At 46.8% G+C, this 14,986-nt stretch overlaps 2 protein-coding genes across 3 annotated transcripts; one reads left to right on the top strand and one right to left on the bottom strand.

Annotated features, from left to right (window-relative positions):
* Nucleotides 1-984: 984 nt before the first annotated feature.
* CCNA2 (cyclin A2) lies at nucleotides 985-7,174 on the top strand. The gene is made up of 8 exons (XM_027658880.1): nucleotides 985-1,113; nucleotides 1,209-1,428; nucleotides 2,322-2,437; nucleotides 2,770-2,993; nucleotides 3,527-3,731; nucleotides 4,455-4,568; nucleotides 4,834-4,967; nucleotides 5,399-7,174. Exons 1-8 carry the CDS (start codon nucleotides 985-987, stop codon nucleotides 5,448-5,450), a joined length of 1,194 nt encoding a protein of 397 aa, XP_027514681.1. The 3' UTR covers nucleotides 5,451-7,174.
* A 1,632-nt stretch (nucleotides 7,175-8,806) lies between these two features.
* EXOSC9 (exosome component 9) lies at nucleotides 8,807-13,896 on the bottom strand. Of its 2 annotated transcripts, none has more exons than XM_027659004.1 (12): nucleotides 13,770-13,896; nucleotides 13,478-13,572; nucleotides 12,746-12,865; nucleotides 12,551-12,653; nucleotides 11,967-12,104; nucleotides 11,780-11,862; nucleotides 11,335-11,467; nucleotides 10,816-10,904; nucleotides 10,480-10,626; nucleotides 9,931-10,121; nucleotides 9,533-9,611; nucleotides 8,807-9,060 (listed from the first exon to the last, which is right to left on the bottom strand). In XM_027659004.1, exons 1-12 carry the CDS (start codon nucleotides 13,833-13,835, stop codon nucleotides 8,979-8,981), a joined length of 1,326 nt encoding a protein of 441 aa, XP_027514805.1. In that variant the 5' UTR covers nucleotides 13,836-13,896; the 3' UTR covers nucleotides 8,807-8,978. The 2 variants fall into 2 exon arrangements, with proteins under 2 accessions (XP_027514805.1, XP_027514806.1); XM_027659005.1 differs by lacking the exon at nucleotides 13,770-13,896 and adding an exon at nucleotides 12,950-13,050 and having other exon boundaries at nucleotides 13,478-13,574.
* Nucleotides 13,897-14,986: the final 1,090 nt, after the last annotated feature.

The following is a 14,986-nucleotide window of genomic DNA, read 5'->3' as shown; positions in this document are numbered from 1 at the left end:
CTACCACTGTAACCCCTAAACCATGTCACCCACTGCCAGATCCAGATGCCTCCCAAACACCACCTTGGACGGAGACTCCACCACCTCTCTGGGCAACCTATTCCAATGCCTGACCATCCTAAGATCTGAGGCACAGGTTGCCCAGAGAAGCTCTGGCTGCTCCATCCCTGGAAGTGTCCAAGGCCAGACTGGAGGGGGCTTGGAGCAGCCAGGGCTAGTGGAAGGTGTCGTGCCCATGGCAGGGGCGTGGAACTGTTTGGTCTCTGAGGTCCCCTTCCAGCCCAAACTGTTCCGTGATTCTGTGATAAGCTGAGACCGGGGCGACTCAGATCAAGGCCATTTCCCCTTGAGCCCTCACCACAGGCACGGTGGCGGACACCGACCCGCCCCTCCCTACACCCTTCCTTTAGGTAATGGTAGAGAGCGCGAAAAGGTCCCCCCGAGCCCCCTTTTCTCCAGCTTAAACACCCCCAGCTCCCTCAGCCGCTCCTCCTGGGACACGGTCCTCTAGACCCTTCGCGAGCCTTGTCGCCCTTCGCTGGACATCCACGTTTCCCACACACGTTTCCTGGGGCCGAGGCGCTTCCCTCCCTCCCTCCCTCCCTCCCTCTCTCTCTCCCTCCCTCTCTCTCTCCCTCCCTCTCCTGCGGGCAGGAGGAGCGGCTCAGCCCCGACTCTTCCCCCGTCACGGCCGCTCCCTTCCTTTTTTTTTTTTTTTTTTTTCTTAACCCCTCTTTCCCTCCGTCCCTCCCTGCGCGGCCCCTCCCGCCCCATCCGGCGCTGCCGTGACGCCCCGCGCGTCCATTGGCCGGTTCAATAGTCGCGGGCTACTTGAACGGCGCGGGCGGCTCCAGGCGCGCCCGTCCCGGCCCCGCCGCCCCGGCCCCGCCGCGGCGTTCCCCCCCCGCCGTGCTCTCTCTCCCCACTGTGTCCCCGCACGCCCCTCCCGGCCCCCCCCTCTCCCCTCCGGCCGCCGCCGCCGCCATGCTGGAGCAGGAGAACCAGGAGAACATCCCCCCGCCGGGCAGCAAAGCGGCGCCGCCGCCCGCCGGCCCCCGCGTGGCGCTGGGGGTGCTGCGGGGCGCGCAGGAGCGCCCGGGGCTCTCCCTGCAGGTGAGGGGGCCGGGATGTGAGGGGGTGAGGGGAGCGGGGCTCCGGGGAGGCGGGGGCTGTCAGGGCCCGGGCAGTGACGGCCGCTCTCCCCACAGGCGGCGCGGGGCGGCTGCGAGGGCCATGGAGCGGCGGCGGGGAGGCACCAGCCCTTCTCCATCCATGTGGACGAGCCCGATGGGGAGCGGGAGCGGCGGCCGCAGGGCGCCCCGGCGGGGCACAAGGAGGACTCGGCGCTGGGGCTGCGTGCGGCCGCGTGTGCCCTGGGGGAGCGGCGGCCCCTGGCCCCCCTGGGCAACGCCATGGAGCTGAGCTTCGGTGCGTGACATCCCGCGGCCCCGGGGCAGGGCAGCGCTGCTTCGGTGTGCCCTGGGCTCCTACCTGCTTTCTCCTCAGCGCCCTGCCCCTGGCAAGCGTGGGGGGTCGTGCCGAGGTCTTACCCGGGGAATGGTTTCCAGAGCAGACTTGGGGGGCTGCAGGTCCCGGAGCAGTTCGGGACACAGACGGGTCTGGTTTGCCTCAGGAGCCGGTTTGGTTCTTTCGAGCTGGTCACCATGATACAACAGCTCTTCAGCCCATTGCCTGAGCCTCTGCACTTCTGTCCCAGGAAGTTTTATACTCTAGGTTTATGCTGCAAGTTTAACTATCAGTACCTCATGAGAGAAAACCAGATTAAAGACGAGAACGGGCCTTAAGGCCTCGCCCTTTGCAACCATTACAGTTAGAAGGGGACTTTACTCAGTCAGATCCTGAGGTGTAGTAGACTTTTCTCCCAGGAAATACCCTGTAGAGGTGCAAGTATTTCTTCCCACTGTGTAAAAGATGGGAACTGCCGGATCCATCTTCTGTAAGACTTGTGTGAATATCTGAGGGCTCACTTCGTTATGGTCCACTTTGCAGTCTACAGAAAGCTCTGGGACTCCAGCCCTGTTTTAAGCCACACTCTAAGGTTGCAGGATCCACATCTATGTAGCAAGGTAACACGGGATGTACTGAGCACTACATAATTGCAAGAGAGTTTTCCATCCCTTTATTCTTAGGGGGAAGAAGAGAAAGGGGAAGGGGAAAAATCCCTGTTGCCGTAACATTTTGGCTTCCCTAGAGACTCCTCAACTCCCAGCCTACTTGAGAGAGCCTGCACAAGGTTCCCTGTGCTGTGAGGGGGTGTTCCGATGCTGCCCATTTTAACATGGCTGTTATCCTCTGCTTAGACTCTCCAAGTATTATGGATATTTCAATAACTTCAGAAACCGAAGAGGCAAAAACAAACGTTAATAATGTGCCAGACTATATCAGCGAAATCCATACGTACCTTAGGGAAATGGAGGTGAGCTGCTGTCTCTTTTCTAATTTGCTTACAGCTTATGGGGGAGGGGGTTGGGTTTGAGAAATGCATCTAAACATGAGTTACTACTATAACGACTAAATTAAAGCTTGCTAGAAAGGGAGAAATAAGATGCTGTGAGCATAAGACCGGTTTATTGTGCCATGCACTGAACAGAAGCTGCAAAGCAAGATTACAGAAACATAACTTACTGATCCTGAACTTACCATTGTTTACTTCTGATTTGTTTAAACTCTGGTAAATTGAGCTTAAACAGTTGCTTCCCTACCAGTGCTTGATCCAAACTCAGCTTCGTCTGTCATCTAAATCTACAGGTGAAATGCAAGCCTAGAATAGGCTACATGAGGAAGCAACCTGACATCACAAACAGCATGCGGGCTATTCTTGTGGACTGGCTGGTGGAAGTTGGAGAAGAATACAAACTACAGAATGAAACCCTGCACTTAGCTGTAAATTACATTGATAGGTTTCTTTCTTCAATGTCTGTTTTGAGAGGAAAACTTCAGCTTGTGGGTACTGCAGCCATGCTGCTTGCATCGTAAGTGAAATTACTTCAAATTCCACCTGCCGGTCTCCTACGGATGGAAATCTTGTGGCTGTCACTGTTCTGCTGCCTATAGCCGAGCTGACTCAGGAGGGCTTCACACTTGAATAAAAATCAGGAGTTATCCACCTAAAAGCTTGGCAGTTATCTTTGTAGATTGCCCTAGAGTGAGGATTCATCCTTTCCAGCTGCAGCAGCAGGCATCTAAAGAAGTATGCATATGCATAAGGCATGTGAAAAGAAAGTTTGGCTTGCACCAATTACTAGTTTAGTGGGTTCTTCTGGAATTTCAGTAACTGCAAGTCCCAAACTGCTTAGTCCTAAAATATCAGGCTGTTGTACCTCTCTAATATCAAATTCTGCTGATTCAAGAGCTACTGAACCAAGTGCAGAAAACTTGTTTGGTGCCACTGCCCACCTACTTCCCAAGTCAGAATTTAAATGAGTGTGCTCACTTTCATTGAATGTTGCTGGTTATCTGGTTTTCTAGTACTCAATTATTTACTCATAACTATTTCTCCTGGCAGAAAGTTTGAAGAAATCTACCCTCCCGAAGTAGCCGAGTTTGTCTACATCACAGATGACACCTATACCAAGAAGCAGGTTCTAAGGATGGAGCACTTAATTTTGAAGGTTTTGTCATTTGACTTGGCAGCTCCAACAATCAACCAGTTCCTCACCCAGTACTTTTTACATCAGCAGACAGATGCTAAAATGGAGAGCCTCTCCATGGTAAGTAAGAATTACTAGCTCAGCCCATGTCACTAGAGTGTTCTATTGGAGAGATGTATATACATTAGGAAGTGTGCTCCTCCAGAAGTGGTGCCACACTGCTGGAAGCTAATGCTCCTATTGCACTTACTGTTTGGGATAACTCCATTCTTATCAGAGGCTGGCACTTGGCCTGGCTCGAGCGTGCACACTTACTCAGAGCAGGCAGAGATTAAAGAACTTTAAATTGGGGGTTATTTCACTGCTAGATAGAAGTTTCCCTCTCTCTTGTCCAAAATTGCCACACATACCCACCCACTTTGGCTACAAAGGGCTTTTGTTTTGGTTTTCCCCTCAACAAGCAGCAAGCTCTAAATCCGGAGGGTAATTTCTAAAGCAGAGCACAGATAACATTTCAGCTAAAGTTTTAATAAATCCTAGCTGTATAGTAGCTACCAGAGCCCCTAAAACAGCAGCCTTTGTCTCATTGTGCAAAGGTCAGACCTGACTACGTTCTTTCCTCTAGTTCTCATATATCCCTAAATATAAAATGTGCTGGAAAAGCATGCATTGGGAACACTTTAGCAGGAGATGATAAATGAGAAAGTAAGTGGAAACTAATAAAAGCTGTTGCTCCAGCTGGTGGTAGCATTGTAAGCTTAAATTAGGGTTCTGGTGCCACTGTTAAATGATCTTCCTCTTCCTTTTGGTAGTAGATGACTTCCTTTCTTGTTTCCTTTGCAGTACCTTGGGGAGCTGAGTCTAATTGATGCTGATCCTTACCTGAAATACTTGCCATCAGTTATTGCTGCTGCAGCATTTCTTTTAGCAAACTACACACTCACTGGACGAACTTGGGTAGGTAGCACTCAGATGTCAACCTTCATGTGCCTTTATGTGTTTAGTGTATTTGTACACAGTTCTGAATACTGGGGCTGGGCTGCAGGAATTGCAGCTCCTCCGTGCTCCTGGGCTGTTAATTAGGGATTGCTCCCTGTGGTATTTGAAAAGTGGGACAGGGGGTATTATGGTTTCAACAACAAACCAAAAACTCCACTGGAGGTTGTCAGCATAAGCGAACAGAACTGTTCCAATATCCCTCTTCCTTTCCTTTTTCCCTCAGCCTGAATCCCTGTGCAAAGTAACTGGCTACACCCTTGAAGACATCAAGCCTTGCCTCATGGACCTACACAACACCTACCTCAAAGCAGCCCAGCACACACAACAGTCCATAAGGGAAAAGTACAAGAGTACAAAGTGAGTATCTCTAGAGATGCTGGGAGAAGCCAGGGGTGTTACACCTGAGTTGTGCTAACACGTAACTGCTTGTCAGGGTGTGGGTGTGGGGTGCACCTTGAGCCTTCAGGCAGACTCCACTCACCAAACCCACCACTTCAGTGAAATGGTGATGAGACTTCCCCAGGTTTTTGCACAGTGATTTGTTGAGCAGTGCTTGGTGTTCTGTCTCTGCCAGAACTGTCAGGTGGAAACTGGAGGAATTTTCTTGATGTTCCTACAGTTGGTGATACCTGATGCTCCTAAAAATCTCTGTGGGCACGGCAACCAACAAGCCCCGAAGTGTTTCCTGCCTTGTGGGCAATGTGCTTTGCTGCAGTGCGTGTGCTGCTCTTTGTGGCAGACAGCACTGGAGCAAGATGACATCCTGCATCTTTTTTTCCCCTCTTTAGGTACCATGAAGTATCCCTTATTGACCCGCCAGACACGCTAAACTTATTGTAATAATCAAGAGACTGATCTTTTCAAGAGATGTATATTACCAGGAAATGATGTACAGTTTTAAACATGGTTCAGAATTCTAGATGTGATCACTCAGAATACAGGCTTTGATGACTTTAATTATGAAGTTAGTTTTATGAGGGTTTAATGTAAATCTTTTGTACATGCAATCTTGTTAAAGAGTTTTAACCGTGTTTTTATCCAAATGTTTTCTTCAGGCACAGAATTAACCATGCAGACTGTGTGAGGTCTGAGACTGCCTAACTACTTATAGCCTAAACATTAATATTAGGGGTGCACTATTATAGTGGGGGCTTTTTCTCCTTCTGGGTAAGAAAGACTTGGACTCCACAGCAGTATTTGTAGCATTTTTATACTGTCTAGTTTAAACTGAGACTTAGCATAGATCCAAAGTGTGGCTTCATGTCTATTATACCAGAAGAAACTACGTGGCTGTGAGGGGAACACCTTGCTGGAATGGACTCGTGAGCCTCTCTTAGGATGTGCCTTGTGATTTAGTGCCAGAGCTTCATCAGGCTGAATGCTCTGCTGCAGGGGCTGCATGGTTAAAACTCCTACACCAGTTCATACTTCTCACTGCCACTACGTAGAAAATGGTCTTGCTACAGGTATTTTCTTGTGCATGTGTAAAACTGATACTAATAAACCCATGGAGTTCCCAGGGACATGGTAGCTGTCCCCAAAGCCCATCAATACCTACTAAAAAAAAATGAGTCTTCAGTCTGCTTACCTTGTACCTCTTTAAGGGTGGTGGAGGGATTAAACTGCAGGAGGGTGAACTACTGCTCTGTGCCTTCAAGGGGAGGAAATGTCTTCTGGCATGGATGGGCTACGTGCAGAACTGTATGGATTCTGTACACCCCTCATGCTTGGAGAGAGTTCCTCCGCAGCAAAAATGTAGACCAACTGGTTGTATTTTTCCTTAGTTCTGGAACTCTGTTACATGAGCAAACATAATCAGCATTAGATCCAATGGATGTTTACCTTCAGCCTGTGTAAATGGAGTGATGCTGCCCTGATCCTGCTGTTCTCTGCATGTAAAGCAGTGAGTGCACAGAAGTGGGGTTGAATTAAGCCATTTCCAGGTTGGCCAATAAACAGTTTTTGTATCTGATGTTAGTGGTCTTGCTAACACCTTAAAACCACTGAGGAGAAGTACTGCCATCTTAAACTGGCATTCATTTCTAAAGCTTTTTGGCAAGGTGAAACCTGTGCCTCTGACTTGAAGCTGATTCAACACTGTCTGCTTATCTGGGCACCCAGAAGTGAGCAGTATAAACTCTCCACAGATGTCCAACAGCTGTTAGGGTGGGAGCTATTTAAATTTTTTTAAATCATCAACCCTCTGTCAAGCTGGCAAGCACATTAATGTGAGACAACTCACAGGTCTCATCTCAATAACTACAAACTTACTGTTCTGCCCCCACCCCTGCAGTCTGAGCCCTCCGTGAACCACCTCGGTTACAAAACTACCGAGTGGTCCTTATCCTGTCAAAATATGCAGCAGAGGAGGCCTTTTTGGCCAATATGAACTCCTTAAGATGCACTTGAACTTTTATGCATGTTCTGATGTTTAATGGGAGAAGAGTATTTCATTGGTCACTAGCCTTTATTTAGCCTAATTTCAGTAGGTTGCCACTGTAAAAGCTGAAACTATCTGGGGGCAGCCTGCACAATGTATCATGTCTGGTGCTTAGGTGGAAACACTCTAACCTTGCAGGGGTGAGAGTTTGTATTTACGGGGATGTGTTTTCCACGCTCATGACCTTGGAAAGATAACTCACAATGCTGACTGGCAATTATTACTTGAAGACAACAGGCCATGGCACTCTTCCTGAGAAACTGGGTTCTGTCTTCCCTTTCCTTTTAGTGATGTATTCCAAGACTACTGAGAAATATCAACATTGGAAAGAGGGTCACTTAAAGGAAGGTTTTGAATTATTTTCCCCAGAACAGAGCAAGTAGCAGTACTGAGGTGAAAGGACTTCAAGGGGTTTCAGTGTTAATTTACTGCCTAATGAAACGCCTTTGCTCTAGTTTCAAGGAAGTTGTTCCGTTACTGTTCCGATAACACAGAGAAAAATTCTTCCATGCTCCCTCAGCTTTACTTTTGCCATATCAACATGCCTTCCTCTACAGCCTAACAAAAAAAGCATCAGTCCTGGGCTGGCACCTCTGCCCAGCATGACTGTGGTTCCTCCTTCCTCACTGGCAGCTCCTGCTACTGCAGTCAGTACTATCTTTTTTCCACCGCCTCATTTTCTGAAGTTAATATGGGACAACTCCAGCTTTTGCTACTAAGCTTTGAACAAATTGTACTGTACTACTGTTAAGCCTAATCATTAACTTCTAGTCCTTTCAAACAGAAGGCTCTAAGGAATGTAGTGATGAGATGTTATGGGTGAAGAGAGAAATAGCAGTGCAAAGGCTGTTCTTTTTTCTGAAGTTTACAGTCCGGTGGTACCATGGAATTAAGAAGAAACTGCATCTTCACACATTTTTGTACTCAGGACAGTGACTTTGGGTTGGAAGAACTACCATTAAGAAAATGCACTGGTTTAGCAACAAGGAAGGAGAAAAGGTTTTGTGTGTTGGTCCGATTCTAAAAGAGCACAACTTGACTAAAGCTTTGCATGGCTGGGAGCAATTTTATATTTTCTTTTACGTTAAATTCTTAACTTCATTTGGGGAATGCAACATCTGCAACAGTAACTTCTGTTCACAGCTCCTGTAACACTGAGGTCGCATGTAAAATAGCCCTACTTTGCTCTTGTAAATACGTGTGTGTTTCCAATGTGACTTGTTTTCAAACAAAGCACCCAGATCAGATATTTTGGAACCTTCCTCATCTCTTTGTTTTGCCCAATTCTAAGTTCAGAGCATAATTCTTTGCCTATAAGTTCAAGAAGCATTCCTGTCTGTTGCATGTAATATTTAATTAAACTTTTTAAGAAACTCCACTGCTGAAGTATGAGCTGCTTCTCTATTATCTTGCAGAAGTTCTGTGCTAGTTTAAGTACATGGATTTATATTGCTTTTTATACAAAGCAGTTTGAGTAAAAGGTAACACCTGCAGTGACATGGGCAAGAAGATCTCAGTCACAGCACATCACCTACCCAGTGAAGAATGTTCTAAAGCATGACAAACTCCCAAGGATTGGCAATAGCTACCTTAAGAGAAACTTTACCTTGGTATGAAACTTTTACCACCTGAGCTCTGACTGTGCACAGGCTGTTTTGTTAAGAAAATGATGCATCTTGTATCTGCCCTTCAGGCTGTGGAAGTTAGTTCAAGATAACTAGAGAGTTTTTACTGCAGCCGGATGCCAACCGTGCAATTTCAGTTACAGGCAATTTTTTATTTAAAGCTGTGTACAATAGTTTTAACATAAACATAAAAGCAGAACCAGAGATGGGGGGGGGGGAAATAAAATTATCTACAAAAATAATCTCAGTAATAATACACCAAATTCCATATGGTACAGCATTTCTGCAGGAGGGATGATGGCTTTATCGAGAAGTTCTCTTCTTTCTTCTCCTTTTGTTAAATGCCTTCTTACTTGTATTTTCTGGTTTCGTGCTGGTCTGTGTTCTGTGAGCAAACAACATTTGTATCAAAGGATTGTACTGAATAGTTTTACTATTTCAAAAGAACACACGATGATCATCCAGAACTGGGCAACCACCCACCACGCTCAGAGCCAAGTTCTAAGTTAATTTCTGGGAAGTGCCCTGCACACAACAATGGCCAGTGCAGGGATACAGCAGCAAACCTCACTTCTGGGAGATTAAACTTAACATTAGCTCCAGTGTAGCATGTAGAATCTCTGAAGCATCTCTTTGGAATGATTAAGGTTAGTCTGTCTATAACTATTCCAGGCAGCTGAAGGTCAGCCAGGCTCTGGCCTCCCCAGACAGGAGTGAACTAGCCCAGATTTAAACCTCCTCGCTCTCTGTTGTCCCATTGATCAATTGAAACCTTCCCTGGCCTTGCCAAAATCCTGTCCTTCTTGGAAATACTCCTTACAAACTCCTCTTCCCTCCTAATTTCACAGGATGGTTACCTTGTTTTCCTTGGTACTTCCTGTGGTTCCAGAATGACAACTTCTTCCTCCTCGCTGTCAGAGAGCAAAATAGGTTCATCTAAAAAACAAACAACCCAATCAACAACAAACTGCTGATCAGTTTTGTACAAACAACTTCTGTAACTAATAACTACAGCATTTTTAAAGTAACAAACATTCAGACTGGCTTACTGATTCATTTGGAGCCCTCCAAATACTACAGGAATCAAGTTTTGAAGAGAAGTGACCAGGTGAAATAGAAACAGCAAATGTGTGAAGTGGCTACAATGGCTTTTTCTTGCTAAGAACCTCTTAGTATTTTAATCTTAACATTTTAATTCTACGCTTTTACAGTGATATAACAGGCATGTCTGATACTGAGATCAATAAATACTTACCCTTCTTAGTCTCCCTCATCATACTTGTATCCTCAGTTTCTGTCTTCTGACATTCAAAAGCAGCTGCTTCACTTTCACCTTCCTCTTCTGCTGCTTCTTCCTTCTCAGATTCTTCGAGGTCTCCCCAGGAGTTCTCTATTCCTTCCCCAATTTGGGCTGTCCCAGGAGTGTGCAATATTGGATTGGCGAAACTGCAGGAGTCAAGAAAAATCTTGGTGTTTGCTGGTAAAACTCTGTATTCTGAGAACAAACCAGTTTGGTTTTTAAGGTGTATCTTTTCTCCCTGGGGGAGAATAGCCTTAATAGGGAGTTAAGAGTGCCACTTCTCCAGTTATTGTAATAATCACAGTTCCAACCACAGTTTTACACTTTATACAAAGAATTAAGGTACCTAAAAGCAGTCAGAACCAAACCCAAGATGCTGAGGATGTTTCCTCTGAAGGCTCCCTAATCTGTGAGGAATCTCAGATGTGTGTTTAGCTTGTAGCAGTGTTAATACAGGGGATGGGAAGCCTGGTTTTCCCCTGGATAATACCCCAGAAAAGATACACTTCAGAAGGAGGGTCAGCTTGAGCAATGATCTCTCCTGCTTGTTCTTCCACGTTGTTGGTGTCAACAGCAGCACTCTCCATTTTGAAGGCAGTGATCCTTTGGTTCGGGATAGATTCCGCGAAGCCGAACTTCCCACCTTCTTTCCTAGTCATTCAGGGACAGGCATTATTTCAGGATGTTCCACACCTAAAAATGGTTTCTGATTTTCAAATTCAAATATACTTGCTATTTAAATCAAAGGCAAGTGTAAACGATTTGCTGTTCAAACTACAGGTTACTTTTTAGTGCATTTCTTAAGAATACCCATTTTCCATCCCTTCCCAAAACACTCACCTGGCTTTGTGGTCGTTTTCCAAGGCTTTCTGAATGAGTTCTGTTATTTCTGCGACCTTAACAGCTGTTATTTTACTGCATCTCAGAATCTGTTTGTTATACACACAACAGTTTAAGACCATGAAAGCAAGGTGTTTTTAACTAAAACTGTAGAACATCGTAGGAATCACAAACACTTAAATCACAGGGATCAAAACCACTTAAAATATGGCACCTCAGCATGAGGTCATGCAAAAGATTAATACACACCCTGCAGCCTTTCCTCAGAGTGCAGTGGGAAATAATTTACAGATTCTCTCAGCCAAATCACAGGGGGGAAAAAAAAAAGATGTAAATCTGACCAAAAACTATGCCTTTTCTACACTTCTTCCACAGCATGATACACAGTGCTATGCTCTTCCACTAGGGCTAAAAATAAATAATCTTTTCCGATAGAAGATTGATTTCTCAGCTTCCAAATGTCAGGGATATTTCCATATCAAGACTGCAGCACAGGAGCTGCTCAAGGCGAAGGATTACCTGGTCCTGCACCAGCATAACCACTCCACTGGACTGGATGGCACAGATTTCCCGGTGTTTGTTCATGGCAATCACAAGGAGCCCGTCCATCACACGCTCCTCGCGTTCACTTGGATCCACCAACAAATAGGTCCTAGAATCAGGGATACAAGGCAACAGCAAAAGTTTGAGGCAAGTTGCTACTGATTAAACACAGGAGTTGGTTTATGTTTTAGTAACTACGGGTATAATCCCCCTGAAAGTTTTCTACATCACCTGTGGAAAGCTGCTGGTTAGTTACACTGTGCAGAATGCAGAAACATCTCCCCCTGGCATTTCGCCTCAGATAAAATCTTTTAAGAAATCAGCTTCTCAGTATAAGTATTCTAAGGACTTTTCTATCTTTGAAATAAATTCTGCTTAATTAACAATAAGCTGTTGGTGTCAAAAGACTTCAAAATCTTACCCTTGATGGAAGAAGGCAAAAGTGACACAAATGGGCATGTGGTGGATACTCAGGGGGACAGGATCTCGTTCCTCAGGAGTGTACTTTGAAAGGAATCGGCCCAGAATACAGTTATTTATGAAACACATTTAATTTTAAAAGGTCACACTGTACAAAGACATTGAAAGAAATTAAATAAAAAACTTACCACAGTTACTTCCTCTCCTTGCACAGACACATCTGGTCTGCGAAAATGGCACAGAGCTACAATTCCTGCTATGCTGGCAGCATCAGTGATGTTCCCATCGTGGTTTAACAGGTGCATGTCCAGGCGAATTTGCCAAACCTGGGAAGAGTACAGAACTGCTTGGCAATCTGAGACATTATTCTACACAAGTTGCTGTTTTTCAAAACATGTTCATTCTCTGTGCCATAAAAAGAACCAGCTTTTTATGCTGGTCGCTCAGGTCTTTGCTTAAGAAGATGAAAGACCTCGGGTATATCCCAAGATACCCAGTGCGCCAGATTTAATTATGACAAAATAGGGAACACTTAAGTACAATTTACACCTTATTCTGCAAAGAAATGTTCGAGTGTGCAGGGTCCCAACCACTTCAGAAAACCTATGCAGATATGCAAGCTAAAAATACCTGTCAAGTCAGGTGTGTGGAACTTTTACGTCAACCTAAAATCAGCATTTCTACTTTCCAAAACAAGACAGAAATCGCCTTAAAAATTGGGCTACATGCACCTATTAGTTTAAAAACACTTTAAATTCGTAGGTTCTCCTACCTTTTCACCAGCAACAACGCAGAGAGATTCGGTATCTATACATTTGGAATCTCTCAGGCATCGCTCTAGTAGTCTGTTCAGTGACACCAGTAGCTCAGATTGCCTGTTAAAACAAAATTAAGTTAAATATGATCATGCTTCAAAACAGTGGCTCTTCTATCATCCATGTTTAGTCATTTTAAGACAGCTCCCTACCTGCCAGGCTCCAGCCCGGGTGCAGCCATGGGGGAGAGCTCCAGATTAAAGAAGAGCACACCTTCTGTGGGCCGATTTGGCTTGGGGGAAACGAGTTCACATGAGACCTGTGCAAGAACCCTGCAAACGTAAAGAAACCATCAGGTCACGGAACTTACCAGGGGGAAAAAAAAAACTCCTACCACTAGAAACAAAGTAGCACACTTGGAAAAAAAAGCAGGCAATTAGGGTGTTAGTTTGTAATTCTCAGTCCTGACAGTTTCTCATTCAAAGCTTTTCATGCATATTTGAACTCTGGTCAACAACTGGAAGAACCAAATGTAGCAATTAGAACACAGTCCTGTCCTTTAGGATTAAAAACTGACTCCCAACACATGAGAAACTGTAACGAAATACTTATATAAGGGGATATATTTCACTTTTCCACATGCAAAAAAAGGAGTCGTTTGATTTACGGAAGAAAGCAAAATCAGCGAATAAGGGGATGAAAAACTGGAGTAATTCTGCAATTTGTAAATTATTTGTAATCACAACCAACAGGGAAGCCACTACTCCTCTATGGCCCTCCCCTTGAATTACAACCACTTTTGGGCTTCGGGAGTTAAAATCCGTGCGCAGCGATCCCCGCGGGCTCTCACGGGCGGGACATTCCCCGTTCGCCCCGCCAGGTTTGGGAACCTGGGGCTCCATCGCCCCGCGGGAGCCGCGGCCCGGCCGAGCCCCCGCGCCCACCTGGTCTTGCCCAGCTCCACGATGCAGCAGCCGCGGTCGGCGCCGAAGGACACGCGGATGTTGCGGTAGTCGTAGCACTGCCGCCCGTCCAGGCGCTGCGGGGACACACAGACAGGCACACAGACACACAGACAGGCACACAGACACACGCGGGGTTACCGCGCCGCGCCCGGCATGCGACGGGATGCGGCGGGGCGGCGCTGGGTGTACAGCCACGCCAGTCCCCGCCGCCCGGGCGCGGGGAAAGGGGAGGGGGGGGAAGGTCCAGGGCAGGGGGTGGCCGGCGCCGCACCTTCCTCTCCTGGATGGCGCGGAGGAGGAAGCGGCGCTCGCAGTTGGAGAGCGGCGTCGCCTTCATGGCGGCGCCGTGAGGGGGCAGCGCGCGGCGGCGGAGGGAAGGCCGGAGGGGGGCGGGAGGGAGCGGGGGTGCCGCGCGCCGCGCCCGTGCGTCATCGGCGCGCGGCGGCGGCGGGCGCTCAAGCGCGCACGCGCAGGGGGCTCGCGCACAGGCGGGTCCTTCCCCCCCCCCCCCCCCCCCCTTCCTCAGTGAGGGCTGCGGTGCGAAGGGATGTCCCGGAGTGGGAGGGAGCCATCGGGAACATCCAGCGCGGCTCCTGCCGCTGCGCAGGACACCCCAGGAGTCACACCGTGTGCCTGAGAGCGTTGCCCACACGCTTCTTGGGCTCTCAGGCTCCGTGCTGTGACCACTGCCTCGAGGAGCCCCTTCCAGTGCCTGACCACCCCCTGTCGGAAGAACCTTTTCCTCATGTCCAACCTAAACCTCCCCCGACTCAGCCTCATGCCGTTCCCCCGAGTCCTGTCATGAGAGTGAGCAGTGCCTGCCCCTCCTCTTCCCCTCATAGGGATGTTGAAGACCTCGATGAAGTCTCCCCTCATTCTCCTCCAGGCAGAGCAAAGCAAGCCCCCTCAGCCGCTCCTCACAGGGATCCCCCTTGTGAGAAATAGAAACCCAATCGGGCAATTTCCAATCAGAGTTTATTATATGATAAAAGCAAATTCAGCGCTGGGTGATCAGGGAAGGGGTTCAACAACTCCCAACGCCTGTCACACCTAAAGAAGACAGTTGTTCTACATTTATTTTCAGCTACTACTTGAATATTCATTATACGTAAGTATAAACATTACACATTGTTAGGTACATGAGTATAAACATTACACATTGTTAGGTACATGAGTATAAACATTATACATTGTTAGATACATAAGTATAAACATTACACATTGTTAGGTCATACATTCAACAGATATTTCTTAACAAGAAAGTTATCTATGAGCATAAGCATCCATATTATATTGTTAGATCAGACATTCAGCAGATGTTTGCTTGTTATCTATACAAAGTTATAAATTTTAGGAAAGGTGCTATTATCTAGGTAACTAAACAAAATTCTCTCACTATAAATCCTACACAAGGTAAAAGGGAGGTAACTTGTCTTTTTTCTTTTCATAGGGGCCCAGTTAAGTTTTACGATTTGTTTTTCTTTTCTC

The sequence above is a fragment of the Corapipo altera genome, unplaced genomic scaffold (genome assembly GCF_003945725.1).
Source record: "Corapipo altera isolate COAL_440 unplaced genomic scaffold, ASM394572v1 255, whole genome shotgun sequence".
Classification (NCBI taxonomy): domain Eukaryota; kingdom Metazoa; phylum Chordata; class Aves; order Passeriformes; family Pipridae; genus Corapipo; species Corapipo altera.
The sequence above is the reverse complement of the archived record's forward strand: the minus strand, read 5'-3'. Positions and strand labels throughout refer to the sequence as shown.

Bases quoted from the DNA above. Each gene is read 5' to 3' on its own strand.
- CCNA2 (XM_027658880.1), top strand. From the start codon at position 985: ATGCTGGAGCAGGAGAACCAGGAGAACATCCCCCCGCCGGGCAGCAAA. The intron at 1,429-2,321 runs GTGCGTGACATC...TCCTCTGCTTAG, and splicing joins CGCCATGGAGCTGAGCTTCG to ACTCTCCAAGTATTATGGAT. The intron at 4,569-4,833 runs GTAGGTAGCACT...TTTTTCCCTCAG, and splicing joins CACTCACTGGACGAACTTGG to CCTGAATCCCTGTGCAAAGT.
- EXOSC9 (XM_027659004.1), bottom strand. From the start codon at position 13,835: ATGAAGGCGACGCCGCTCTCCAACTGCGAGCGCCGCTTCCTCCTCCGC. The intron at 11,468-11,779 runs GTAAGATTTTGA...CCCTGATTCTAG, and splicing joins TTTGCCTTCTTCCATCAAGG to GACCTATTTGTTGGTGGATC. The intron at 10,905-11,334 runs GTAATCCTTCGC...TATAACAAACAG, and splicing joins TTATGCTGGTGCAGGACCAG to ATTCTGAGATGCAGTAAAAT.